This window comes from Micropterus salmoides, unplaced genomic scaffold (assembly GCF_014851395.1).
Source record: "Micropterus salmoides isolate LMB-PRFRI ecotype aquatic unplaced genomic scaffold, ASM1485139v1 Ms_hic_scaffold_2, whole genome shotgun sequence".
NCBI classification, from domain to species: domain Eukaryota; kingdom Metazoa; phylum Chordata; class Actinopteri; order Centrarchiformes; family Centrarchidae; genus Micropterus; species Micropterus salmoides.
The window spans coordinates 52,266,064-52,293,249 of NW_024041150.1; the positions used below are offsets into that span (position 1 = coordinate 52,266,064).

General features: G+C 43.3%; 4 protein-coding genes across 4 annotated transcripts in view; 1 reads left to right on the forward strand and 3 right to left on the reverse strand.

The window, feature by feature from the left end:
* Positions 1 to 27,186, forward strand: part of LOC119912613 (butyrophilin-like protein 2) — a 566,400-nt gene that overhangs the window by 166,688 nt on the left and 372,526 nt on the right. The window lies entirely within an intron of this gene.
* On the reverse strand, positions 294 to 4,647 carry LOC119912738 (stress-associated endoplasmic reticulum protein 1-like). Its single transcript, XM_038732033.1, has 3 exons — positions 4,359 to 4,647; positions 2,998 to 3,073; positions 294 to 541 (listed from the first exon to the last, which is right to left on the reverse strand). The coding sequence occupies exons 1-3, from the start codon at positions 4,440 to 4,442 to the stop codon at positions 501 to 503; spliced, it is 201 nt and encodes a 66-aa protein (XP_038587961.1). The 5' UTR covers positions 4,443 to 4,647; the 3' UTR covers positions 294 to 500.
* LOC119912733 (C-type natriuretic peptide 2-like) lies at positions 6,653 to 9,137 on the reverse strand. The gene is made up of 2 exons (XM_038732028.1): positions 9,007 to 9,137; positions 6,653 to 7,336 (listed from the first exon to the last, which is right to left on the reverse strand). The coding sequence occupies exons 1-2, from the start codon at positions 9,115 to 9,117 to the stop codon at positions 7,037 to 7,039; spliced, it is 411 nt and encodes a 136-aa protein (XP_038587956.1). The 5' UTR covers positions 9,118 to 9,137; the 3' UTR covers positions 6,653 to 7,036.
* LOC119912639 overlaps positions 13,497 to 27,186 on the reverse strand; it is a 20,033-nt gene continuing 6,343 nt past the window's right edge. Inside the window, exons 6-7 of the mRNA XM_038731923.1 lie at positions 17,468 to 17,803; positions 13,497 to 17,397 (exon numbers count right to left, since the gene is read on the reverse strand). Of these exons, the coding sequence (XP_038587851.1) occupies positions 17,333 to 17,397; positions 17,468 to 17,803 (401 nt within the window). The 3' untranslated portion in view covers positions 13,497 to 17,332. The remainder of the gene's footprint in view (positions 17,398 to 17,467; positions 17,804 to 27,186) is intronic.

Below are 27,186 nucleotides of genomic sequence, written 5' to 3' on the forward strand. Positions count from 1 at the left end.
TTCACAGTAAACGACCACAAACTGGGTCCCGGAGCGAGATCACCTGAAACTTACGGACGGGTTTAATAAAAGTCAGGCTCAGCACGGTTTTACGGGATCTGTGGGTGATGATATAAAAGTCAGCGGCTCCTTTAAATCAAAGACACATCGGCTTCAGCCAAACGTCAGCGACAAACCGGCGGGGGAGTAAAAGCAGCTGACGACTGCGTCAGACCGACAGGAGGGGAGTTAAACTTCATCTGACAAGCAATCAATAACCATATCTGATCAGCTTCATCGACAGTGAAGGACGTAAAAAAAAAACAACACACATCTGATTTACTGCAGACAGAGAGAGGGGTTGGGTTAGGTAGGAAGAAAAAACAGCTCAGATTTAAACTCCACAGGAACAAGTGTGTGTCTGTTTGTGTGTGTCTGTGAGTGTGCGTGCGGTAGGCGGGTCATGATGACGACGTGCACCCCCTCCCCCCATGTGACTCTGCTCCAGGGGTTGAAGGTCATCACATGCCCTGCCTGATGCTCTGGATGATCTGGAAGATGGCTGCAAGACACACACACACACACACACACACACAGTAATCAGTTGCAGTTGTCAGAAGGTTGATGCTAAGCTAACAGTTTCCCCCGCATTATTTTTTCCCTCTGGCAGCCCTACTGTGCTGTGATTGGCTAGAACACTTGCACGCGTCCCTGTGATTGGATGCCAGCTCTACGGTGGGCCGCTAACCGAGAGCGGCGCTAACAGCGACGTTAGCCCATCACAGTCACCCGCACAAAGGTGGAGTTTGTGGCTCAACGTCGACTCACAGGAAATGCCAACATGTTCTCGCTCGTCACATGTGGACGCTTGGTCAAGGCCCTTTGGCGTCGCCTTTTAACGCGCTGGTTAGCCCTTTAGCATCATTTATAGATGTTTTTGGCTCTGCGGTAAATATCAGTTAACACGAATGTTAACTTACGTCACTTCCGTCACTTGCGCAATCTACGTAATTTGCGTAACTTAAATTAAAATATTTAATGTTGATTTTTTGATTCACATGGGACACGAATCCCGGTCTCCTGGTTCAAAGTCGGGGTTCTGGCCCTCCATCCACCCCTTTTCTATTAAATATCATATACCTGCCTTTACCGTCAAAAACTGATGCTACAGGGCTTCCCCCACTGCGTTGAACTATGACGCTATAGGGGTCCCCAGCCCGTTACAAACTGACGGCGATGGGTCTTGACCATGCGTCCATATGTGACGAGTCTGGGAGTGAGAACGCTTTTAAAATGCAGCAAAAGAAAAATAAGCTGTAGGTCGCAGCAACCCAAAATAATGGACTGTCCACCGCTGAGACGCTCAACCGCAGACTGTTTAACCCATTTTCATCACATTAACTTAGCTGAGGAGTTGTTTGTGTATCTGGTTCCGGTACAAGAACAAACATCCAGAACAAGTAGAACAATACAACAAGTTGAAAAGGTTCTACACAAAACTTTCAAATACAGTCTGTTACAGTTTTAATTGCTTTTTGCTTTGAATTGAAGAAATGTCTGATTTAAAACATTTATATTCGTATAGTTTTTATACTGGCCTATCACAGCACAGTGTGTTTCCTCCTGCTTCCTGTCTTTGTGCTAAGCTAGGCTCACTTCAGTCAAACTGCGTCTCACTTCAGATACTCCCGTTAGTACCCCAACACGTAGTACACTGTGTACTTACTTACTAGCCTAGGGCAGCGTCTCGAATCAAACACGGCTGTTGTGCTCTGGACATGACGATTTGTCACCAAAATATCTGCACTTCAATTAAATATATTTTATTAACGTGCTTGTACTTTTTCAATCTCTGCCGCCAATTTGAAAATACGATGGTCGTCCCTTCTTGTTATGTAGCCAAGATGGCGACCGTTGAGGGTGAGAAGTACAAAAAAATAATTTAGCCTGTGTGAGTTCGGAGGACACAGTTTGAGTTTCAACTGAAGAACGAGTTCATCTTTCTGATAAAAGACGTGTTCACAGCCGAGGAGCTGCTGCGGTTTCACTTAAGATAAGAGCAGAGCTACGTGTCCGTGACCTCTGCAAGAGATGCAACAAGTCACTTCAGAGATACTTTACATCCTCCGCCCGTCCAAAGTGGGCTGGACTAAAGATAACGGCGTGTCTCCTCGCCGTTTGGTTGTTTTATTACAGCACACAGAGTACACACACTGCTGCAGCCAATAGTGCAAAACGAGTCACATCTGGATCCGTGTTGTTGCTCTCAGAGTAATGGTTTGGCACAGGTGCTCACAAGCGGCGTGAGTTGACACTTTAAAACACAGGTGAGCGAGTTTGAGCTACCAGATGTGAAACTAACCACGTAAAGAACATGTGGGAAGATTTCTGCAGACAATGTGTTAAAGTTAAAGCATTTAGAGGCTTTTAGTTTGCTGACACTTGTTTCCTGACAGCAGAGTGAAGGATTCTTTAATAATTAATTCATGTTCTGAGCTTTGGGCTGCATGTTGCATATTTTTTTAATAAAGTGAAGATTAATATTTTCTTCCAACTCATTTTGTTTCATGCTTTCATAAAGTATGACTTGTTTTAAAATGTATGAAATATGTTATACTTTATATTTCTTAGTTTTTTTAGCTTGACTGTGTAACCACTGTTACAGGGACTACAGATGAAAAACAGTCTCATTTACATTTATGTTTTATTAATGTACACTGTCCCTGCTAAATGACACTGAATAAATAAAAATCATCTTCACTCTCTGTCTGCAGGTCAGAACTGACTTCAGCACACAAGCATCAGATGCTTGTAATTAAATAATAAAACCCCATAAATTAAAAAATCTAACAGCATTTAAGGCCTGATATGCGTGAGTAAGGAGCGTGTGACACCGAGACGCAGCTCTGCAGGAAACCCATTTAGATGAGATGAGCTGTGCAGGAAGCAGAGCTGCTTAACAGCAGTGCGTCCGTTATCACACGCGATACCTGTGTGATACCTGCAGGTGACACTCACCTGACCCACAAACCACGAAGACGAAGAGCGCCAGCAGCCACGGACCCACCGGAGACTTCTCCTCGTTTACTGGCCGCTGAAACACACAATATTACACATTTATTAGTGCGCACCAGGTAAACAAAGCCTCTTTTAGACTAACAAACATGGCTGCTCACTTCTTCCTTCTGGGAAAACAACACAGTAACTAGTATAAATCCTGCAGGCGGCGGGAGATGTTCTGCTGTGGTGTTTTCCTCTCACTCTGCTGCTGTTAATCAGCAGGGTGGCGTCGCTCTGTTCGCAGCACGGCGACAAAGTAACAACAAACTGACAGCAGCTGTGATCATCAGGTCACGGCTGAGCTCACGGGCCTCACTTACTTAATCGGCCCCTTTAGTCGTTTCCCCACAGGAAGAGAGAAAATATATTAGGAGGGCTACAAATAAACACTCATGCTGAGTCAAAATAAATCAAAATTAAGTCAGAATCATGAAATCTTTAAGTCAAACCACTATCATTTTCTTTTACTGCTCTCCAAAGTGTTGGTCTGGCCTAATTAGCTAGCCTACCATAAACACACTCATGTCAGAGATGGTTTCATTGGGCACACAATGCTGTTACAGCTGACACCACCATGCTAACAGAGCTCATCACAAACTCCATTGAGAAATCCGTATATTTAATGCTGCGTTTTATGTTTACAAAAGTAAATACAATTTAAAGAACAATAGTTTACGTTAATACAACGCGTTGGAAGCTCTCCTTAAATTCGGCTTATGCAAACTTTGCAAAATCAAGACTTTTTCAAACCCTCTCTCTGAATCTTTAGTATTGTGTTCGTAACGTTGCACGCCGCGCCTCCGCCCACCGCGGTGTTTACAGCAAAAATGTACGCGAGAAACGGTTAACAAACGATATACATTTAACTTTTGTTTATGCCGAGTTAAAGACAAGGCAATCAAACAAAAGTATCATGTGATATATCACCGTATTTATTTAGCGTTTGTGACTCCACACGCAAAACCACATTAATGTGGCAGATTTCTGAATGGAGTCTGGCTCTCTTTCATTTCATCCACATTAACCAGTCACTTCATGCCACAGGCCAGCATTTCATTTGTTTTTCCGTCATCTATAATCTGCAAGAATATTTAAACGCGCTTTTATCTTATTAATGTTGGACTGTGCAAAATCGACCCCCCGTGTGTCGTTGCTAATGCTAATGCTAACGTTAGCTCTGTCAAACCCGAGCTGCCTCCAGAACTTGTCTCGCATTTTAACGTATAAAACCTGAACTAAAGCGGATTTATTGTGCATTTAAAAGAGATAAACTGATATGTTTTAAATCAGTTTAGCCCACGCAGCCCGGCTGTCAGTACCGATGTTTTCTGGACGTGTCCCCGCTGTGTGATGGTCTTGCTGTGCCGCTCGTTCGCCACTTTCATCCTCTGCACCGCCGACATGATTCGGGTTTGCCGACCGGGTCTGGACCGGGACCAGGAGGACGGAGAACAAGGAGGAGCCGGGAACTACAGCCGAGTATCAGGAGGAGGCGGTGCCGGTGAAAAGGTCCTGCTAGGACGGGAATCCGTGCCGAGGATCGGGTCTGTGTTGTGAGGCGGACAGCGTCCGAGTGAAGCTGCTAGCCGAGCGAGCTAACCCTGAAGCCAAGGGCCCCGTCACGTGACAGGGGACAACCAGATCCAAAGTGTCTCCCCGCTGCCCTCTAGTGTAGATGCCGCGAGATGTTTCAGTCACGTTTGTCAGTCGAAAATCATTAAACATCTTCTTTCTGATCGGAGTGAATATTATTAATTATTATATTAAGGACAACACGCGGCGTCCTGGTCTCATTCATGGACCAGAGAGAGCTTTTATTTCTTGATTACTGGTCTCACTGATCAGCAATCTGGCAAAACCAGAATCAGATTTAAGTGTTTTTACACATCTGAGCAATTTGTTTTGGCAACAGCAACAATGATAACAAGATATCTAAAAATATGAGTTTAGTATTTACATTATTGCAATAGAAGAATCACATTCAGATCTGATGTGTTGTGCAAACATTAACCTGGGGGCGGGGGCGGGGGTCTGAAACAGTTTTTGTCTGGGGTGCGAGGGGTCAGCTTCAATCCTTCCTGCTCGCCTCAGAGTCCTCGAGGCGTACAGGTCCTGAAGAGAAGGAAGATTCTTCTCTGCAGAGCGAATGATGCGCTGCAGCCTGCCCTTGTCGCTGGCGGTGGCAGCAGCGTACCAGATGGTGATGGAGGAGGTGAGGATGGACTCGATAATGGCGGTGAACATCATCAGCCTTATGTCCCTCTGTTGGACGAGGACAAGTTATGTTCCCCCTCACCAAGGCAGATGGTGTTTCTAGAACAAGTTATCGCTGTCATGCATCTTTCATTTACAACTTCAGAAAGTCCATTGAATCATTTATCATGGCAGCAGGGTCCTGTGTGTTTAATATGCTGGGAAACATTGATTTATTTCTTTTTAATTAAATGTCATTTTGAAATTCCTGTATATAATTCTGTTTGTAATAACGGGACTAACACATCAACTCTGACAGGTTCCAGATCATCAGTGTTATTCACTTCACCTGTCAGTGGGCTTAATCTGAAGGCTGATTGGTGTGTGGTATATACAGGATATACATAGGTGTCATTTTTTTATTTATTTAAAAAGGACGGTGCATATTAATGGACATCTTAGCTTTTCAGCAATGTGAATATGCCAAAGTTAGTCTTGAGGCTTTACATCTGTAGTCCCCGGCAGGTCGTCTAGCTGACACAGCTAAACATTAAATTAGAGACAATACAACACAATTTTCAACATCATATTATAAAAGACACCACAGTTTTGCATACGGGGTTATGTAATTTAAGGTGCTGTTTAAGTGCCATTCCATGAAATCAAGTACAATTTTATTCTGTTTAAAGTGTGATTTAGAGCAGGAAAGTACTACAATAAAGTATTTCTCTACTACAAATGTGTTTTTTTTTTTACAGTACCTCATTTACTCTGGGGTCGTTTTCCCAGCACTTTATGAAAGCATTTGTTAAAAATATTTTGATAAATACAGTTTCTTGTGACAAGAAATGTTAAATAACAAATTAAAATACTATGAGAAAGGTTTATTTGAACAATAAAAAAACTGGAAAAATGTAACTTAAGCTATAAAAACAAGCAACTGATTACAGCATTATTTCCATTATATTTTTTACATTTTTAATTGTCATCTCCACTGGAATTTTGTGTATAAATAAAGCCCCTTACACTTTTTCACAGAATTTCTACAGAAAGTAGTAATTTAAGACCTTAATGCTCAAAGTCTGAGCCTTTATGTCTAAACCACTTTTCAAAACAAACTATATATATATATATATATATATAAAAGGGGGGCCAACCCAGTACTAGCAAGGTGTACCTAATAAAGTGGCCAGTGAGTGTATAATATTTCTTTCTGAGATGTGGAGTAGAAGAAGAAAGTAGCATGAAAAGAAAAGACCTGAGTAAAGTACAAGTACCTCACTGTTGTACTTAAGTACAGCAGTGGAGTAAATGTACTAACTTACTGTCCAATAAAGCAACGTGAGCCAAGTTGAAGTTTCTCATTTTATTGCAGCGTGCAGTCAGACTGCCGTCAAATCCTCACACACACTCGCACACACACACACTCATCAGCATGTTTAACACATGGTTGTCTCTCTTACACACACACAGTGTTCTGCTGGCTGTGTTGCAGCCAGGGGTCAGAGGTCAGAGTTCAGGGGTCAGGGGTCATTAATAGGATTCCAGGGGAGCTAGGAGGGAACCTCCGTTTCCTCTGATGTCTACCTGTGTCTAAAACAGGTGTGTTCCCTTTAGTTTAGTTTAGTTTAGTCCTTCGTTAGTAAAGTTCCAACACAAAGTCTCTGACCGGAGGCCTTGGGGTTCCTGGAGGTCAGAGGTCATGCAGGGTCAGCTCGTGGTCACCTGTAGTGACATCACAAAGACAGGCGGAGTCAGCCTGTCTGGTCAGTAAAATTTAACATAGCGGTCTGCAGGACGGGGTCTAACAACCCAGCCCACTGATGGAGCCGATGCGGTCCATCTTCATCCCGAAGCATCCCCTCCCTCCCACCATCGACTTCCTGCTCCGCCTCCTCATCTTGGACTGTCGCTGGAGGAAGTCAAGGAAGAAGCGAGGGACCGCCTCCCGTCTGCCAGCCAATCCCTTCGCAGCACCGTGACCCGCGGCGAATACCCTGGGTGAGGGGGCAGGGAGTCCAGCTGAGCCCTCTGTGATGTCATCAGAGTTGGGCGGGGCCAAGATGAGAGAAGCGAGACGAGGGCCGAACAGAGAGTTTAAGACCTGAGGAAAGAGAAGGTTTAAAATGACGTTTATTTGTAAATTAATCAATGTAATAGATCACCAATCTCAGAGTCTCAGCACCTCTCTGAAGAGCATGTGCTTTCTGCACACTAATATTTATGCCCTGAAACAAAAGTACATATTTCCATCGTGATTTCATATCCTCACACATCCGAAAGTTTTTATTAATAATGATAATAATAATAATTATAAGTACAATATTAGCTACAAAGTTACAGTAGTAGTATAATAACCCCAAAATACAATAAACACTTCAGATAATGTTGGTTGTAGCTAGCCCACCCCTACCCTCATCTTCACATCTTTCACTTTAGCCAGCATTAAGCCGTCACTCTAGACGCCACAAACAGGTTTTGTACTGAGTGTGGAGCTCCTCTACTTTTTGACCTCTGCTTGCCTTCTGTGCATCATCTTAGCAGCACTCACACCTCTAACAATGTCATTACCTATGCTGATGATACTTTATTATATATTATTTATTACTTTATTTATTATTTTTATTTCTCTGTCACCTGACTGTTGCCGTTAATCTCTGATAGTCCCCAAAACTCCTGCTAAAATAGACTACACTAGAGCTCATACTGTTACAAAGAAGTGTTGCATCAAAGAATGTACCGTAACTTGAGCTAAAGTTAACAGGAATGCTTCTGAATAATGTGATTTAATAAAATTATAACTACGTCACTGAAAAGATCCTGTTACTGAAACAAATAACTATAATTTACTGAAACATACGAAAACATAACATCATATACTAAACAAGACATTTTGAAAGCTTGAAGATTGCCTTTGTCTCTTTTGTCCTGGACTGAATGTACCCCTCTGACAAAACAACTGGCCCCAGACTGGCCCCCCAATAAAACTGGCCTACAACCGCCACTGTTTACACACAACAATACTGTATTTAATTTCAACTGTCCCTTATTACTGTACATTAATTACAGAGGCACAATCATCAGAGGTGAACCAGTCAGTCCCTCAGTCTGAGATTGCCTCCTGAAAGCTAAAATCTGCTCTCTGAATGTTATTTATTTTAACTATTGGACAACACATGCTTAAAATATCAGGGTCAGTGTATCACTGTGCATTTACATATTTTTTTCTTGGACTTGTTATGGGTCAGATGATCTGACTGTTTAAAGAAATTGAAAATGGAAGGAAATGTTTGTGTTTTTTTTTATAAAAGTTAGAGGGGTTACGTGATCCAGGATAGCAAAACATGGGATTTCCAAATCTGGATCTTTCTGATCCAGATTAAATGTTTTGAACAACTGGGCCCTGGTAACTACTCAACATTTTGATCTTTATTGAGAAGTGACAGCAGGTCGTTTCTTTAAAACATGTTCTGATGATCTACCCTAGCTAAAGAACACAAAGATGATGAAGAACATGGGGAAAACAATGATGAGTATAGATACAAAACAGACGAAGATGAGCTGAAGGCTTAGTCTCAGGAAGGTTGAGAATGAGGCTAGAAGTTAAAGATGACGACAGAACTGATGAGGAAGATGAAGATGACAACGACCGAGAGGATCATGAGATTTTGAGCTTGAAGAAAGTGAGCGTGATCTTCAGATGAAGGTGATGATAATGATGATGATGTGATGAGGATGGCGATGAGGATGAATAAGAGGATGATCTACACAGACCTGTTTGTCGTCTTTTTGTGATGAAGGTCTCGACTCCACGGCAACAGTAAGGAAGAGGAGGAGGAGAGGAATGAAAGAAGAGGAGGAGGAGGAGGAAGATGAAACAGCCATCTTTGTATCGTGGGGAACAAAAATCTGACGAAAATCAGACAGAAAACAAGATTCAGTAAATGAAACATTGCCACGGCAGCAGATTGTCCTGTATGCTGATTGGCTGGAAGGTGTTCGTTCATTGTTTTCTGCTGAAGGAAGATCATGTGATGTGAACGAAAGCTCGGGAGCAGCTACTAAATGTACCTTGTGGTGAGTTTGTCTTTATTAATGGTGCAAAAATGTAACTGTTGGCTTTATCAGCTGTTCATTAATTATTTGTTGATGACTGATGGGTCCATTTAAAAACATCAGTAAGGAGACATTTGGGCTGCCATGTTTTAATAAACCCTTTGTCTTTGTATCCATTCAAACCCCAGAAAGTTAACATGAAAGAAACAATTTTTCCACGTTTCTTGTATGTTGTGTCTCAATCATCTCATCGTAATCTTAATTCATACATACCTCTTCTTGCAGGCCGTGATTGAAAATAAGATATTTTGTTCTGAACTAATTTGCCTGGTTAAAAAAGGTTAAAAAAAGCTCTGAGAGCTAACTTTCCCTCTTCGGTAATTTAGAACTCCATAAAATGATGAACAGCCTTCAGAACAAAATGTCAGGAGGGGTTAGTGTTAACTGAAAGAAGCTCAGGGAGATGTTGTGGCTGCGTAGTGTTGGCACGTCTCCAGTCAGAGGTCTAGATGAAGGTCAGAGGTCTAGATTAAGGTCAGAGATCTAGATGAAGGTCAGAGGTCTAGATTAAGGTCAGAGATCTAGATGAAGGTCAGAGGTCTAGACGAAGGTCAGAGTACTAGATGTAGGTCAGAGGCCTAGATGAAGGTCAGAGTACTAGATGAAGGTCAGAGTACTAGTTGAAGGTTAGAGGTCTAGACAAAGGTCTAGGTCTAGATGAAGGTCAAAATACTAGATTAAGTTCGTAGGTCTAGGTCTAGACGAAGGTCAGAGGTCTAGATCAAGGTCAGAGATCTAGATGAAGGTCAGAGGTCTAGATTAAGGTCAGAGATCTAGATTAAGGTCGGAGGTCTTGATGAAGATCGGAGGTCTAGATGAAGGTCAGAGGTCTGGATGAAGGTTAGAGTACTAGATTAAGGTTAGAGGTCTAGATGAAGGTCAAAATACTAGATTAAGTTCGTAGGTCTAGACGAAGGTCAGAGGTCTAGACGAAGGTCAGAGGTCTAGATGAAGGTCAGAGTACTAGACAAAGGTCAGAGGTCTAGACAAAGGTCAGAGTACTAGATGTAGGTCAGAGTACTAGATGTAGGTCAGAGTACTAGATGAAGGTCAGAGTACTAGATGTAGGTCAGAGTACTAGATGAAGGTCAGAGGCCTAGATGAAGGTCAGAGTACTAGATGAAGGTCAGAGTACTAGATTAAGGTTAGAGGTCTAGACAAAGGTCCAGGTCTAGATGAAGGTCAAAATACTAGATTAAGTTCGGAGGTCTAGGTCTAGACGAAGGTCAGAGGTCTAGATGAAGGTCAGAGGTCTAGATGAAGGTCAGAGTACTAGATGTAGGTCAGAGTACTAGATGAAGGTCAAAATACTAGATTAAGTTCGTAGGTCTAGGTCTAGACGAAGGTCAGAGGTCTAGATCAAGGTCAGAGATCTAGATGAAGGTCAGAGGTCTAGATTAAGGTCAGAGATCTAGATTAAGGTCGGAGGTCTAGATGAAGATCGGAGGTCTAGATGAAGGTCAGAGGTCTGGATGAAGGTTAGAGTACTAGATTAAGGTTAGAGGTCTAGATGAAGGTCAAAATACTAGATTAAGTTCGTAGGTCTAGGTCTAGACGAAGGTCAGAGGTCTAGACGAAGGTCAGAGGTCTAGACGAAGGTCAGAGGTCTAGATGAAGGTCAGAGTACTAGACAAAGGTCAGAGGTCTAGATGAAGGTCAGAGTACTAGATGTAGGTCAGAGTACTAGATGAAGGTCAGAGTACTAGATGTAGGTCAGAGTACTAGATGAAGGTCAGAGTACTAGATTAAGGTTAGAGGTCTAGACAAAGGTCCAGGTCTAGATGAAGGTCAAAATACTAGATTAAGTTCGGAGGTCTAGGTCTAGACGAAGGTCAGAGGTCTAGATGAAGGTCAGAGGTCTAGACAAAGGTCAGAGGTCTAGATGAAGGTCAGAGGTCTAGACAAAGGTCAGAGGTCTAGATGAAGGTCAGAGGTCTAGATGAAGGTCAGAGGTCGCCCCTCTTTGAGTCCAACACGTTGGTCCACACTTAAACACCTCAAAGTGTTGGATGGATTCTGATGAAATATTGTTCAGACCTTCATGTTCCCCTCAGGATGAGCTCTAATAACTTTAGTGATCCTCTTACTTTTCATCCAGCGCCATCATCAGGTCAACGTGTTAATGTGTCCAACACTTTGGTTTGTGACCAAATCCCTGCAGAACTAATAACATCCCATCAGCCTGGGCTGCACCCTGTTTACTGCTTAAAGCTTCCACTTGTCATTGTCACTGCACCATCACCACCACACAGCAGCATACAGTTGTTTGCATTTAGCTCAAAGCACTGCTGTTTATAAGTGCAGCCTCACAGCTCACAGAGTTTCATCCATGAAGGTTTTATATTTGTAAAACTTTCCCACAACATAAAAACGTGACTGAAACGGTTTAATCTGTGTGGTGTCCCAGTGAGCGGCACCAGGGTGCAAAGCGCTACTGAGCATGTGCAGTGGAACGCAAACCCAGAAAATCTTTTTGGGCCCATGAGAAATTTTACTCAAGTGAATGAGTCAGAGATCCATGCTCCTGACCCATGTATGGTGAGAGACTTGCCAGCAGCAGCAACACTGTGAACCCGGGGCCCCAGACCCTGAGGGGCCCCAGGGTCACAGTGTGACAGTTTGATTAATATAAAGTTACAGCTCCTGCATTTGTATTACAAACTACACGGAGCTCTCTCTGTTAGCTGGAAATACTTCAGGTTGTTTGTGGTAGATATTCAGCATTGGAAAGTATCCAAGTACATTTAATCAAGTACTGCACATTTGAGGTACTTGGACTAATTTTCTACAACTTTATACACATTTTAGAGGAGTACTTATTTTGCTTCACTACATTAATGTAACATATTATTAATATATAACTACATATACATATAATTACTAGTTACTGTTTAAAACATATGATGAAACTCTAAAATACAGCAGATTTATCTAGTGACCGCTTTGAGGGGCCCGACCCGTCGGTTGGGAACCACTGGAGAAAAGTACAAATAACCTCGAGCAGCTCCAACAAGTAAATTTAATTTATTGTTAAAACATTAGATTAGATTTAAAGAAAATCTGTATCAGATGAGATTAAATTATGTTTTTATTATAATGATGAAATCATATTAAATCATCTAAACCTTCTCCCAGCAGCAGATGACATTTTAAACACTGAACTTTATGTTAAGTACAACAGGATTTAAAAGCAGCAGAACTTACTGACAGAAAGGTGAAGAGAAATATTCCAACAAAAATCCCAAATTTAAAACGAAAATCCTCAAAAAAAACCTCCAGAATATTCTGCTGGTCATCGATCAGTAATGAAAACTGCTCAAACGTTTTCAATCAAAATGTTTTCAACCAATAAAAACGATCGATTATTGGTCTCAGATGTCGTCGTGACAGACTCAAAAGTTGCAACGTTTTTTTGAATGCAGTTTGGTGTCTGTCCTGTCTCAGTGTCAGGACGGGTCGGTGGTCTACGTGCAGAGGACAGATGCACGCTAATATACAACCCGCCGCTGTGATGTCACACATTCTTACCACTGTTACCCCCGACAACGGGTCTCACACACACACACACACACACAGTCAATGGATGAGACAAAGATAGAAGAGCTGTGTGTGTGTGTCGTATATTGAAAAGTTTGGAGGAAAAAAAGAGACAAAAATATCGACCAATCAGATGCGAAGGTTAACGAAAAGAGTCACCTTCATTCACAAGTGAAAAATCACTTTTTAATCACGAAGGGTGTTTCAGACGTCCATGGGAAGATTTAAATGGTTGTTAAGGAGCCTGGAATGATCCTTGAGGAGGTCCCAGGATACCTTGAGGGTTTTTTTTTAGCAGTTCTTGAAGAGACTCAGAGGTAGTTGAACAAGCTTCCTGGAGAACTTGAGCGGTTCCAAGGTCCTTGAAATAGGACACAACCAAATGTTGCAGAAATGCTGCAAGTAGCAGAGACACAGTGTTTCCAGGGGACACTAAAAAGTGATGCACACAGCCGGGACAATTTCTGTTTGTCTTCTGTTTTCTCTGAAAGCGGTGAACGTTGTTGAACCGGTGAATCAGAATCAGAATCAGTTTTATTGCCAGGTATGTGTACACATACGAGGAATTTGACTCAGGATTGTACATTGCTCATGATGTGCTTACTTATACAATAATAAAATAATAATAATAATAATAAAATAAAATCAGACACAAACTACAGAGTAGACAAAACTAATATACACACTATGAACAAAACAATATAGACATATTGACAAGATGTTTTGTTAAGCTGCCGTGTTTCGAGCTCTCAGGCCCCGAGTTTCCTGCAGCATGTGAGGGAGTTAAAGAGAATGAGGAGGCCAAAAGGGTCCTTGAGGAGGTTCCAGGAATGGTTGGATAGGTTCCTCGAGGGTTTCCAGCGTCCCTGAAAAGATTTCAGAGGTCTGTGAGGAGTCTTTGAATGGATCCCATGATCCCTTGAGGGGTTTCATGAGGAGGTTACAAGTTTGGTTGAAAATTATCCTGGAGTCCTTGAAGGGTTTCAAGGTCCTAAAGGCATGTCAGAGGTCATTGAATTTGTGTCTGGAGTCACTGAAGGGGTTCCAGGTGTCCTTGAATAGGATCATGCCGTCATTGAAAAAGTGAGTGCTGAGTTGGTGCCTGGAATTCCTTGAGGGGTTATAAGGACCTGAGATGGTACCAGGGAGCGATAAGGAAGCTTATACTGTAGGTTTCCTGCAGTGGCAGCAGGATGCTTTGAGGGGGACTCCAGGAAGGACCCTGGAACCACTCAAAGACTCCTTTACACTGAGAAGCAACAGATAGCACTGACAAGTAGGTCCTGGAGCACTCAAGGGGGTTCCAAGGTGTCTAGAGAGGTTCCAGGTGTCGCTGAGTGTGTAAGCTGCTAATCTAGTCCTGTTTACCTGTAAGTTAAAACACCTGGAGCTCTAATCATCATCCTCCTCTTCTTCTTCATCTTTGACCCTGCAAACACTGCCAGCACTCTGAAAAATGTTCTTATATATTCTATATAATATTCCAAGTACTATGTTATTTTCATGGTATAAACTATAGATTATAGTGTTAATATATAGTTATATATTACTTATAGTTACTACACTCATTACAGTTTTGTATGTAGTTTAACACCAGGCCTCTATATTAATTCCACTTACAGCTGTTCCATTTCTATGGGTTGTTTTGATCCATTAAGTCAGCGGTTCCCAAACTTTTTAGGCAACGCACCCCCTTCTACATCTTGACCGGGTTGCTGCACCCCAAACCACCCATCTCTCTAGGTTTGGTTATTTGTATATATTATTTACTTATTTAGTTATTTACTTATTTATTTGCTCAATGTCCCACCCACAGCAATCTGATTGGTTACACCGTGTGAATAATAGCCTATTAACACTCTGCTCTAGTGAGCAGAGGAGCAGTGTGTTGAAGAGAAGGCAGCCGATATAACGTTATATATTTATTACTTTAACAAGTAACAGTGGCAGTAAAACTTTTTATCAGACTGTGATGGTAACTTTGCAATCAATTCACAGTTCAGCTGCGTGCCGAACCATGTGGAGGGAGGTGGGGTGTATTTTCATGACAAAAAAAACGTTTCAAAATGTCCCTCCTCTGTTTTCTCACAATTGTATCCTGTTATAGCCTCATAAACAGATAACATGGACTATAAGAGGATCCGCATGAGGATTTGTAAGTACAGTGTGGGTGGCTCAGCCTGAGAGAGAGTGAGAGGAAAGGAGGTGTCTGAGTAGCCATTTCCTGTGAACTAACTATTAATAACGTTTTTAATTTTTAAATTAAATTTACAAAGGAAAGTTTTCAATTCAGGTTTTTATTTAATGAAAAATCCACCAAAAAATTATTTATTAGTTATTATACTACTACATCAACATCATATTTTTCCTGTCACGCACCCCCTATAGGCAGCTGACGCACCGCACTTTGGGAATTGCTCCTTTAAATTGATGCAGAAGAATTGCTGAAGGTTGCAGTATTTTCTCGCACATTGTCCATGATTGTTGCAGTTTGCACGTATCTATTTTTAGGGCAATATGCGAGTGAATTACTCTGTGTGTGGTGGGTGATCTCTCCTCACTGTTACAGCTGATGTTCCACTTACTGCCACCTGCTTTTGTCACGCTTTGGATTGTTTGGTCTGTGTTTTATATCTGTGTCTGTTTGTTCATTCAGAGCTGATCAGTGTCTGGTGTTTGTTTCCTGTTTTAGTTTGAAGTGGTCTGTGTCTTCCCTGTCTGATCACCTGATGTGTCTCACCTGTTTATTTCCTCACGGCTCGTTGGCCCTGTATACATTACCTGCTGGTCTGTTCTGTCTGCATTGTCTTGTCGTGTGTGGACTTATTTTTCATCACCTCCTGAATACTGTTCTGACGTTTCTAGACTTCAGCAGTGACTTGTGCACTTCTTGGTAAATAAATTATCGAACTCGTCCTGCCAGTACTGGCGTCTGACATTTGGGTCCTACAAGCTGTGAAATCGTCACAGAACACCAGAAACTGATAATTTCAAAACAAACCAGGAAGCAAACAGACACAGATCTAAAACACAAAAACACAGACCAAACAGCCCAAACAGTGACGGCTTTATGGAGGAGAGCGTGGCAAACACTTAAAATACGCACAGTGGGGTTTTTACATTTGTAGGAAGGTTGAAAGTACGGTACATTAACTGGAAAGTATTTTAACGGGAGGATACCAGGATAGAACGGTAAAACAATAGGAAAATCATGGGAAAAACAGGACGCTCGGCAGGTATGCCTTTGACCTCATCATCATCATCATCATCATCACCTTCGAGAGAATCAGACTCCAGTATTCTCTCTGTAATCAAACAGATGATTCTCACTCTCTCTCTGTCTCCCTCGCTCTTCCTCACGACCCCTGACCTCGGTCATCCCGCCTCCTCGTAAACCGTCACCGTGGCTACTGGGTCGTTGTTTGCAACTATTTCCTGTGGAAGGGGGCGGGGCTACAGAGGTTCACATCGTCCAAAGGTGTGTGTGTGTGTGTGTGTGTGTTTAATGACCCCCTGCTGTCTTTGTCCCAGTCAGACAAATCCCCGCCCCCCATTCAGCCTCTGACGTCATCGACCACGCACATGAAACACACACACACACACACACACACAGACTCAGTAAGAATAGCTCATCAATCACCTTATTAGAGAGAAAGAGGTCGCTGATCACAAAATCACTGGTTTTTGTGTTTGTGTGTGTGTGTGTGTGACGCAGACAACATTCCTGCCCGCCCCTCCGACAGCGACACACACTCTCCCAACTCCTACGGTTCCAGGATACCTTAAGGGACATCAGGGGTCCTTGAAAAGATGCCAGAAGTCATTAAATGGCTCTTCATGGGGTTTCACTGGTCCTTGAAGAGGATCCTGGAATTTTATTAAGACGATTAGTTTTAGAAAGTGCAAACAATTGAAAGTGACACAAAACAATGTTGTTACATATCCTCTCACAGTTTTAAGTGGATGAGCTGAAATCCTGGACCTTTCCTAGTGGGTAAACGGCGTCTACCTGCTTGCAAAGCAGACTCTGTGCACCTCCTGTTCATTAGAAACCATCTCCTTTCTGACCTTTCTTAAACTCAGTTATAATTTCATGTTGGATCAGCAATCCTTTTATGGCGTGCAGACAAACATGATGGATTTGGTGACTCACTTTCTAAGCGGCAAATGTTTTAATACCAGCAGCCATTTGTCTCTGTTCATAGTTTACCAGCTTAGTCCAGATCCCAGAGTGGATCAACATGTGACATCACGCTGACCTCACTCTGACATCACTGATCAGCAGGAATCAATAGTGAGTGTGTAGACTGTGTGTGAGAGTCAGTAGGAGGAGTCAGAGTGAAGAAGAAGCTGACAAAGCGTCCTCCTGTCTTCATCCGTCCTCCATCAGCTGCTTCACCTCCATTTTCTCTCTGATCCAGAGTCAGATCGGATCAATGATCAAAGATCAAACAGATTGATCGGCCATCAGAGGAGTTGGATCAGTGGAGCTGCTTCTGTTCCTGCTTCTCTCTGCAGAGGAGACAGAGGACAGTCAGACAGAGACAAACACAGAGACTCTGACCTCAGTCTGCATACTGACCTTTGACCCTGAGATCAACTGTTTTCCATCTCAGGATGTTTCCCTCCTTGTTGTAGACTTTACACCTGTATCGTCCTCCGTCTCTGACTGTGGGGGATTTCAGGGTCAGACTGAGGTCTCCAGTTCTCAGCAGGTCTTCCTTCATCTCTGTTCGGTCTCTGTAAACCTGGTCCTGTTGGTCAGGCTGGTCAGAGCCGTTCTGATACACGTGGACTGTCTGTATGGGTTTGGGTTCATGGCGTCTCCACTCCACTGTAGCGTCCTCAGGCAGGTTGTCTGTGGTCTTGCAGGGCAGCAGGACAGACTCCGCCCCCTCCTCCACCTCCACCTGACAGTCTGAGAGGACAACAAAGCACAACATGAGCTGCACAGACAGCAGCAGCTAACAGGGGACAGAAACACAGGAAGCTGTTGGTGTCACGATCCTGTCCTGAGCGTGTCTGGTTTTCAGTCCTGTCTGTGTGTCTTGTTGCGGAGTCTGGGTTTTTGTTCCATGTCTGTGTTCCTAGTCCTGTGTTTTAGTTCTTGTTGTAGTATTTGATTCTAGTTCTTTCTCTGCATCTTTTGGTTTTAGTCTGCTGGGTACTCTGTGTTCTCATTTCTCTGTTATGATCCCTGTGTTATAGTTGGTTAGGTGTCATTTATGTTCTCTGCCAGTTTCAGTAATCTGATTTTGTTCATTCAGCTCTAGTCTCTGTTTAGCCTTTATTATTCACCCACATCTTATTTAGTATCTGTCTTGCCTCGTATCTTAGTCCTGTATCTTAGTTTATGTGTTAAGTGTTCACTCCCGGTCTGTGAACTTCTGTGTTTTGCATCTGCGTCTCTCTGTTCCCCCCTGCTGTCTCTCTGCCTCGTTACCCTGATCCCAGTCACCTGTGTTGCTCCCGCCCTGCTCGTTAGTCCCTATGTGGAAATGTCTGGTGTTTCTGTTCATTCCCTGTCCAGTCATTGTTGCTTGTATGCCCTGTTGTATGAAGTTGCTGCTCTTGGATGTTACCAGTTTCCTGTACCTGGGAGTTCTGTTTGTCATGCTTGGGATTAATAAACCCTGGAACTCAATCTCAGCTCACAGTGTCATGCGTTTGGGCTCTCCCCTGCTTTGCGCACCCAGCGATCCTGACAGTTGGAGATGATCAGAGTCTTGATGCTGCTGGGATTGTTTTGTCCATGTGCTGCTTCACAGTAATGTCTCCTGTCAGTGTTGAGCTGCTGGACTTTTACATTTCTGGATCTAAAGCTGAACTTTGAAGAGAAGAAGCTTTCAAATGTTTTCATCTCTGTTCTGTAAATGAATCTCAGCTCCACATGTTCAACATCAGTCCAGAACACCGAGACACACAAATATCTGATCTGGATCTGATCCCAAACTGCTCTTCCTGCTTCATCAATATTTGGCCTTTTCTTCTGCCGACTCTGAGCCCACTTTTCTTTCCAAACGGCTTCAACATGATGTGAAGAGAACTGATCATCAATCTTTCATTGATCCAAACTATTAAAGCTGCATTTCTTTGTTCTCAGTGATCAACACATTTGGTTTCTTTCAACTCCGTCCTTCCACTTTCTTCTCGATCAATACTGGAAATCAATAACATGATCTCATTGTTTCCATTCATGGAAATGATCTCCTGGATTATTCTGGTTTCCTGTTATGATGTCATTTCCTCTTTTGATTGATACGTTGTGAATGTGAAATGTTGTAGCTGATAAATACGTGTCAGATGTTTGATTGATAATCTCTGGGGACTTGAAAGAATTGATCAGTAATCAGAGCCTTCATTTTCAATAAGTGGCTCTGACCTCTGACCTGTATCTACAGCTCTGACCTCTGACGTGTATCTACGGCTCTGACCTGTATCTACGGCTCTGACCTCTGACCTGAATGTACTGCACTGACCTCTGACCTGTATCTACAGCTCTGACCTCTGACGTGTATCTACAGCTCTGACCTGTATCTACGGCTCTGACCTCTGACCTCTGACCTGTATTTACTGCACTGACCTCTGACCTGTATGTACAGCACTGACCTCTGACCTCTATCTGGCGAGAAGGATGGCGCCGCTCAGGACACCCGTGGCATTTTGGTGCTCTCTGATTCTTTTGTTTACATTTGTTACCTTTGCATTGTGATGTGATACCCGGAGCCCTTTCACCAGAGGAGCGCTCATAAACATCAAGGGACCAACGCCCAGGGATTTAATTCCGACTTCTCTCATCAGTGGAATTATTGGACATTCTGGTCAAGGCTTCACTTTCTGCTGTTCATGCAGTGAGACGCCGGAGGGGCAGGAGGTCCAGTGTAGTGAACAACGGTGTGGATTTGTGCATTTTATATTGAATGAATGTGGAGCTACCCTAAATTCCTTTCTCCTCCCCAGAGAAGATGGGGAGGGGTCAAAGTTGCTTTCTCTAAGTGCTAGCCCGACCATAAAACTGGCACCATTTTGATTCCGAAGCTGATAACGCGGGGCCTGACTGTTAAACTGACAAAGGGACACGAGCCAGCCATTGGCATCTCCCTGAACAGCCTATCAAAACTTACCCCACCACACACGTTTCCGTGGAAACTGACCTTATTCTTTGTTTTATTACCACATCAAAAGGATACTCCTTGTCTCACCTAAGTGTGACATGTTCCAGACACTGAACTTTGGATGACAAAGGACTGCATTCTCCAAAATACTCAACGCATCTAATTAAATGTAATTAAATCTTTAGTTACCTGAATACGTTTGCCTCTATTTGAGTAGTTATGTTAACTGTTGTTGCTATCTGTTGTTGATATTAGTGCTGAAAAGAAGTTACTTGTGCAATGTTTTTATTTTCAGCAAGACACTCCTTCATCTGATGTAATCAATGCTTGTTCATAATACTTTCTTACAAAATCCCTTTAGAAATGATGACAAAGAAATGTTTTACTATACTCTTAATCGCCAGCTTGAATTTAAGGATGAATCAACAATATTCCCCGGTTCCTAAGGAGAGACGATCTTTGATTTAATCCAAGCTTTCCTCATGTAACCTGAGCTCCCCCAAGTGGACGAAATAAGTATTACATGCCCTCGTCGGAAATGCGGTTAAATGTGTAAAAATACTGACCACTAATGTGACAATTGTTTCCTGTTACCAAATGCTTAGAACAGTACAACCGTTCAACCATTGAGGTTCGATTGTGGAAAATATTTGATTATAATACGTGCAAATAGATTTCTTTTCTTTAGACATTAAGTTTGGAAAGGCAGTCCCTTGGGAAACCTGAGACGCCCCCTGGGGAACCACGCCCCAGGCAACAAAAGAGCGACACGCGACCTGCTCGCCAGTCTCTAGACTCTTCACTCTAGACTCTTAGTCTCTGCCCTCTGGATGCTTCGGCACGCGCGTGGCGTGCCTCGCCAGGCAACACGCCCAGACTCGGCCAGCGAAACAAACAGGCCTTTGTTCGCCTGAAGCTACACACCTGAAGTGCCGAGACATCGATCTGCCTTCAGTTTGTTTATTTTCTTTATTTCTTTTGTTTGTTAAAGTTATGAGTCCGTTAAGTTACACTGGACTAATTCAGGAACGACCAAGTTCCATTTTAAGCCTTTTTCGTCGAGCCAACTTCACCGAGGTCAGACCAAGCCACGTGGTCTCGCCAGCTACAACCAAGGAAACCTGCAAACAGCCGAATTGCCAGACGGAGGAGCGTTTTCAATCAGACACGGAGAACCCCGAAGAATCCCTAGCAAAAAGCCAGGATCGGCAGCTAGAGTGGGACCCGTGCAACAGGCCAAAAGCAGGCTGTCGACAAGCAGTAAGACTTAACACACGTCCTGTGATCAGATGTCCATTTAACTCCTAAAATATAGCATTAGTTTACTTTCATTAGCTCTTCTATGCCGTATGAGTCAAATGCTTCCCACAATCGAACCTCCAGGCTCATTGTTCAGCAAATGTTTATGTTCCCTGTATCCAACCATCTTTTATCACCTTAGTTAGAGAATAAATTCACTGTAATATAATCAAGAGCTGTGTGTGTTGCCTATTTATAGTTCCTGCCAAGAGAATTGACCCTTTAGATATGAGACTGACTGACTGATTTAAGATAATTGAGCGATTATTAACTAACTGATCACTAGTAATAATTGTATAATTATTCAAAACTACCTAGAGGTCCGGAGACTCTAGGATTATAACAACTCCGGTGGTGCCCTTTACGAGGAAATTCTGATTTTATGAATAATAATTCATAATTGGGTATCAATTCTCATAAATTTATTAAAATGCATAACTAATAAATTTAGGTCCACTACATAATGGTGCCCCGTGTGAGGCCTTGTGACATACTATAATAATAGACTATACACACAGCCCTGATGCAGAGAAGTTATTAAGAGTCCCAGAAAAAAAAATTCCCTCCAAAATTTTGCCACTGAAATAATTATCGCCCAGTAAGTCGCTCCATAGAAACTCTCCTGTCTTCCCTCTTAACTTAACGTTAGTGATGAAAGTGTGTGTGAGTTTTGACCATGTTCTTTGTTGTGAAATGAAATGCTTTGTGCAACTTGTTTGGCCGCCGCGCCATCATTCTTTGTTGTTCAGTACAGAGCTGTAGTGAGCTGAGCTATGAGGGCCGAGCTAATGTTAAACTGAATGCATTCCTGTAACGTTGCCATATGAGAAATCTGAGCTAAAGCTACACACAATCTCCGCTGACGAGCGGATGAAATGCCCTTTTGGTTGAGAGAAACTTAACCGATATTGATAATTTTAAGGCCTAATAAGAGGCAGACAGATTACAGTTGCGCTGTGCCAATGTGATTTGTTTGCGGCTATAAATAACAGTCTGACGCGCTGAGCCGTGGATTGTTATGTTATATGCAAAACTCCGGTATCCTGTTGAAATTAGCTACTTCAACAAATACAGCTGCCCGGCAGTGGAGTCACAGGCGTGAAGACGCCGAGTTCAGCCTGTAGCGTTGTACCTACCGAGCTAAGTTAACGCTAAATCGAAGCTTGAAAGCAAGCTGAGTCATTGAAACAAAGGAGCGAGTCCTTCCCCCATTTTGAGCGGGACTGGTGTCCGTCAGTGTTCTGATTTACTGCCGTTGCTGCAACGACGGTTTGCTAACTGCGTTAGCCTGAAGCTAACAGCTGTTGGGTCCGAGGACCAGAGAGGAAGCCGCTTCTTCTTCTACATTGAGAAATAGGCCGCGCCCGAGGCGGAGCCACAGCTCCCCTACTGGCTGGCGGAATAAATTGCATGCTCTGCATTAAATCGACTTCAGCGTCATCAGTGACAGAGATGAGCGTTTGAATCGAGTGAATTAAACCAGACTTTGGTGATAGATCTTGTTAACTTGAGACACATAAACCATTGTGTCGACTCTCAGATTAAATTAATAAGGAGTGTTACTCCTTAAGTGTAGGATAGAGCACAGGCTCTCCTTTTTCCTTGAATAACTTTTAAAGATCTATTGGGTGTTTGCTTGTAACAAGGTACTGAGCCAATTCCTACCCTAACCTAGGATTACACTGAGTAGTTCTATTAATTTTGATGCAATCTTTTATTCAAAGATTCGCTTTTCTAATTTTGATCCAGCTGTATTTGAATAAAAAGCTTTATTCTCATTACTGCTGCAATATCCCTGATTTTGACTTTGTCATTTTTAAGCCTTTTCTGTAGTGCTATTTTTGATCCTTGCAGGAAATAAGATAAATGCAGAATAACATCTTGATTTGAATTTTTGTTAACCTTTTGTTGTTTGGACTGATTGGAATTCTGAAACCCACATTAAGCTTGATAAGTTGAATTGATAGCTTTCCAACTAGGCTTTCTTTAATCCTTGTTCATCATAAATGTAATCTGGACTCTGACTTTTATAGCAATTGGAATTTTGATAACTTGATAACTACCAAAGGGTAATTAAAAACCTTCAGTCCAATCAGCTTTGATTTTTTTTTTTTTTTTTTTTTTATTCAATCCACTTTAATCAGCCTGGGATTTTTGTTAATGTAACTTTGAACTTTGAGTTTATTCTCATTGCCTTTGAACTTTGATTTTGGAAATTTAATTATTTTTGATCTCAAATTTTAATTTTTTCCAATTTTGAACTCTGATTCTAAAATTTAATTTTTCTCAAACAATTTTTCCCAACTTTGACTTTGATCATTAAGGACTTTGAGCTTTGATTGTCAAGCTAGTTGTAACATGAACTTTGATTTGATCTATAGCATTTAACTTTAATCCCAAGTGTGATTTAATTTCATTTTCCTATTTTTGCCTTCACCCTAAATTTGAATTTTCAGTTTGGGCATTTAAGTCTGACTTGAAAGTCAGCTTTCTCCAACCTGACATTCCCCTTTTCTCAACTAGTAAACACACTAGCTGAAACTCTGTTTAACTGACTGGCTCAGGTCTGCTGTACCAGCTAACACCTGTAGTCCACTTCTGATTTTGTTGAAGCAAATTGTATAACTGAGTCCATAGATTTGATTTTGATCCTTCTTTTCTTCAGATTCCAGCCTTCCAAATTAACTTAAAGGAACATCAACAGCTCCAGGAAGCTATAGAAACAACACCCATTTATTTTTGTATTTGTAGGTATATCCTCTGAGTTGACACACTCGTTTGTTGTCTGATTTGGACTCACAGCAAAGTCCTTAACCAAACCACTTGAGTACCTGCCTGTGAACATGGCAGACCCACGCTTAGTGGCAGCCAGTGGGGGCGACCCACTGGAACACTTTGACTCCATCTTGGCCCACATGACCGAGACCTTGATACCTGGCTACTCAAGCCAACTACAAGGCACCGATGCGGTGAACCTTGAAACAATTTTTGCAGAGCTGCTAACAACTGCTCTAGCCACTTCCTCAAAGGACAAAACCTTGTCCCAGATGCTAGGAAAACTAGCTATTGTAATGTCTGCCCAGTCTAAGCACACGCACCAGCTTGAACAGCAGCTGGAAAACACCAGGCAGTCACTAAGTGAAGCGGAAGAACGCATCACTGACCTACAGGCTCCTTGCCACCTCCCACAGGAGGGTGGAGTCGATGAGGAGAAAATTGAGCTGCAGGAAAAGACCAATCAGCTTGAACACTCACTCTTTCAGCAAGAACAGGAGTTAGAGTGGACCAAAAGTAAAGTTAAAGACACAACTGAATCTCTTGACCAATCAGAAACCCTCCTTAGACAAGCAGTGGGGGAAATTAAAGAGCTAAAATTACGAGTCAAGGTTTATAGCAAACTTAGAGAAGCTGACCAAAAACGCATGCAAGAAATGCGAAGACAGCTAGAGGACAGGGACAGAGTAACCCAATCCCCGCTACAGCAGGAAAACAAGGAGGAGTTGGCTGATACCAGAAGAGAGTTCCAGCTCTCATGTGAGACAGCCAAACATACTCCCTCCTACAAAACACTCCCACCAGAGAGAGACAAGGCTTGCTCCCCTTTGCCAGCCTCAGGAGGATGGTCTCCACGACCACTCCCACAACTGATCCCACAGGATCATATGACAGAGCGCCAGAGAAATAGCCCTCCACCTACTCAGGTGAAGACGGCTTACTCCCCTCGGCTGCATCCGCCGCCCACGCTGACCATGACTTAAGCCCCTCTGACAGGGACTTAGACAAAATCGCTCGCCACATAACACGCTTCGAGCCTGAGTCTACAGGCTCAAATGAGACCAGTATCTATCTAAAAGATATTGAATACTACTTGCGGAAATTCCCTGCTGCCACCACTGACGACAAGATTTACCTGATCAAGGTGACATCTAGTCGAGAGGTCAGCAGCTTTATTGAACGCCAGCCCAGGTATGTCAGACAAGATTATGACTCGCTCTGCCAGGCACTGGTGGAGGAATATTCTGACTTGACAGCACAATCAGGTCTAACAGCTGCACTTGCTGTTAAGCAAGGGAGGCCAGAACCTCCTCAGCAGTACTACAACCGACTCAGACAAGCGTACTTTGGTACCAAAAATGAGCCCGATATGGAGGAAGAGTTAAACTTCAAATATCTTTTTATCCAAACCTCCACCCCACTACCAGTCACATCTGGGTGTGGCAGCCTGCCCACGCACCCAAACCAGTCGACAGCTACGCGAGTTAGCTACAAAAGGATTTGAAAAGCAGAGACTCACCATGACGAGCATCCTGAGCCCCATGGTGTCCTCACTCTCAGCATCAATTCCCTACAGGTGGAGCCAAAACGAGCTCCTGGTCTTGAAACACCTGCGTCAACCTGCATCACCTCCCAGAATTATAGACCAAGCCAGAAGCAGAGGTGCAGCCTGCCTCAGCAAAATGAGCATGGTCGACGTCACTCAGAGCCATCTTGGTCTGAGAAGAGCCAAAATCTGAGGCCTGAAACCCATCGGCCCAGGTACACGCCCAACCGCTGTGAAACCCACCTCTTTTCACGGAAGGGGGACACAAGCATCACAATCCCAAACAATTGGGACAGGCGATCTCAGAGCTACACTCCAGAGATCCCACTATAGAGACACAATAGCGATACACTGAAAGTGAGTCTGACACACCCACTTTTAGTAAGGAGGAAATTACAGCGCTTAAGCGCCTGCTCCAAACCCTGTCCAAACAGGAAGATAAGAAGGCAGAGCACTTGGCCGCAGCTGCTGCAAAGCCAAAGTCCCCTTCTCCTGACACTTTGTCAAAACGACTGACACGCTCACACAGATGGACTGAGAGAACCGCTCCCTCCAGGACACTCCTGGTGGTACAGTCCACTCAGAGAGAATCCTCTCACAGAGTCCAAAGCCACTCAGGGCAGTCCGCCCTCCCAACACTTCTTGTGTCACCTTACTGAAAGGGGAGTTTCACGGAAATTCTACCTGCCTGTAACACTTGAAAACACTCTGGTGCAGGAAGCACTTCTTGATTCAGCTGCAGACATCACTATAATGTCATCAGCCCTCTTCAGGCAGCTACAGGCTATGACCCGCTCCCACAGACCTGAAACTACAGACTTGTGACATTGAGGTCCAGCCACTCGGCCCTGAAAACCTCAATCTGACAGCCATGACATTAGTCCACATGTCTATCGGTCCCATGGACCTCATCCACCCGGTGATGTCTCACCATTTGACGCCATTCCTCTACTCATTGGCAAAGACTTCCTTAACCGCTTTGAGCCACTGCTTGACTTTCAGAACTTGACGATCTGGGCACAGGTGAAACGACCCCTGCCTATCTCACTGTCTGAATACATCACAGAACGAGAAACCCGCCTCTGTGCTTTAGTTACCACTTCAAATGACGCACTGATCCCCAAAACCACTCCACTGGATTGGCCGATCAGCACCGACACTCATGACTGTGAGCTCAAGACTCCAGAGATGGGGCACATGCCTTCTTCCTTGCCTCCTACCTCCTATTACGAAGTGATTCACACTGAGCCTTCAAAGGCTACTGTCAGCCTTCCTCTTTGCCGCTTACCAGCGACTCTGTTCCCCAGGCAACAGCCAATGACAGACAGATGGGTGCACAAACTGTCACCGCTTCCCTGTCAACACTTCACCAGAGCCATCCTCCATGACTTTACATAAAGGCATGAGAGGGGGGTCAGACACCACTATTTCATCCTACAGCTGAACTTGACACCAAGTTTACAGCACTAGGCAAACAGGGTGCTGTTAAAGACACCCCCAGCACTCCCAAGCGGATTTGCTCCCCACCCATCCCGCCCTTATGACTTGCGACGCCACCAGAGCCCA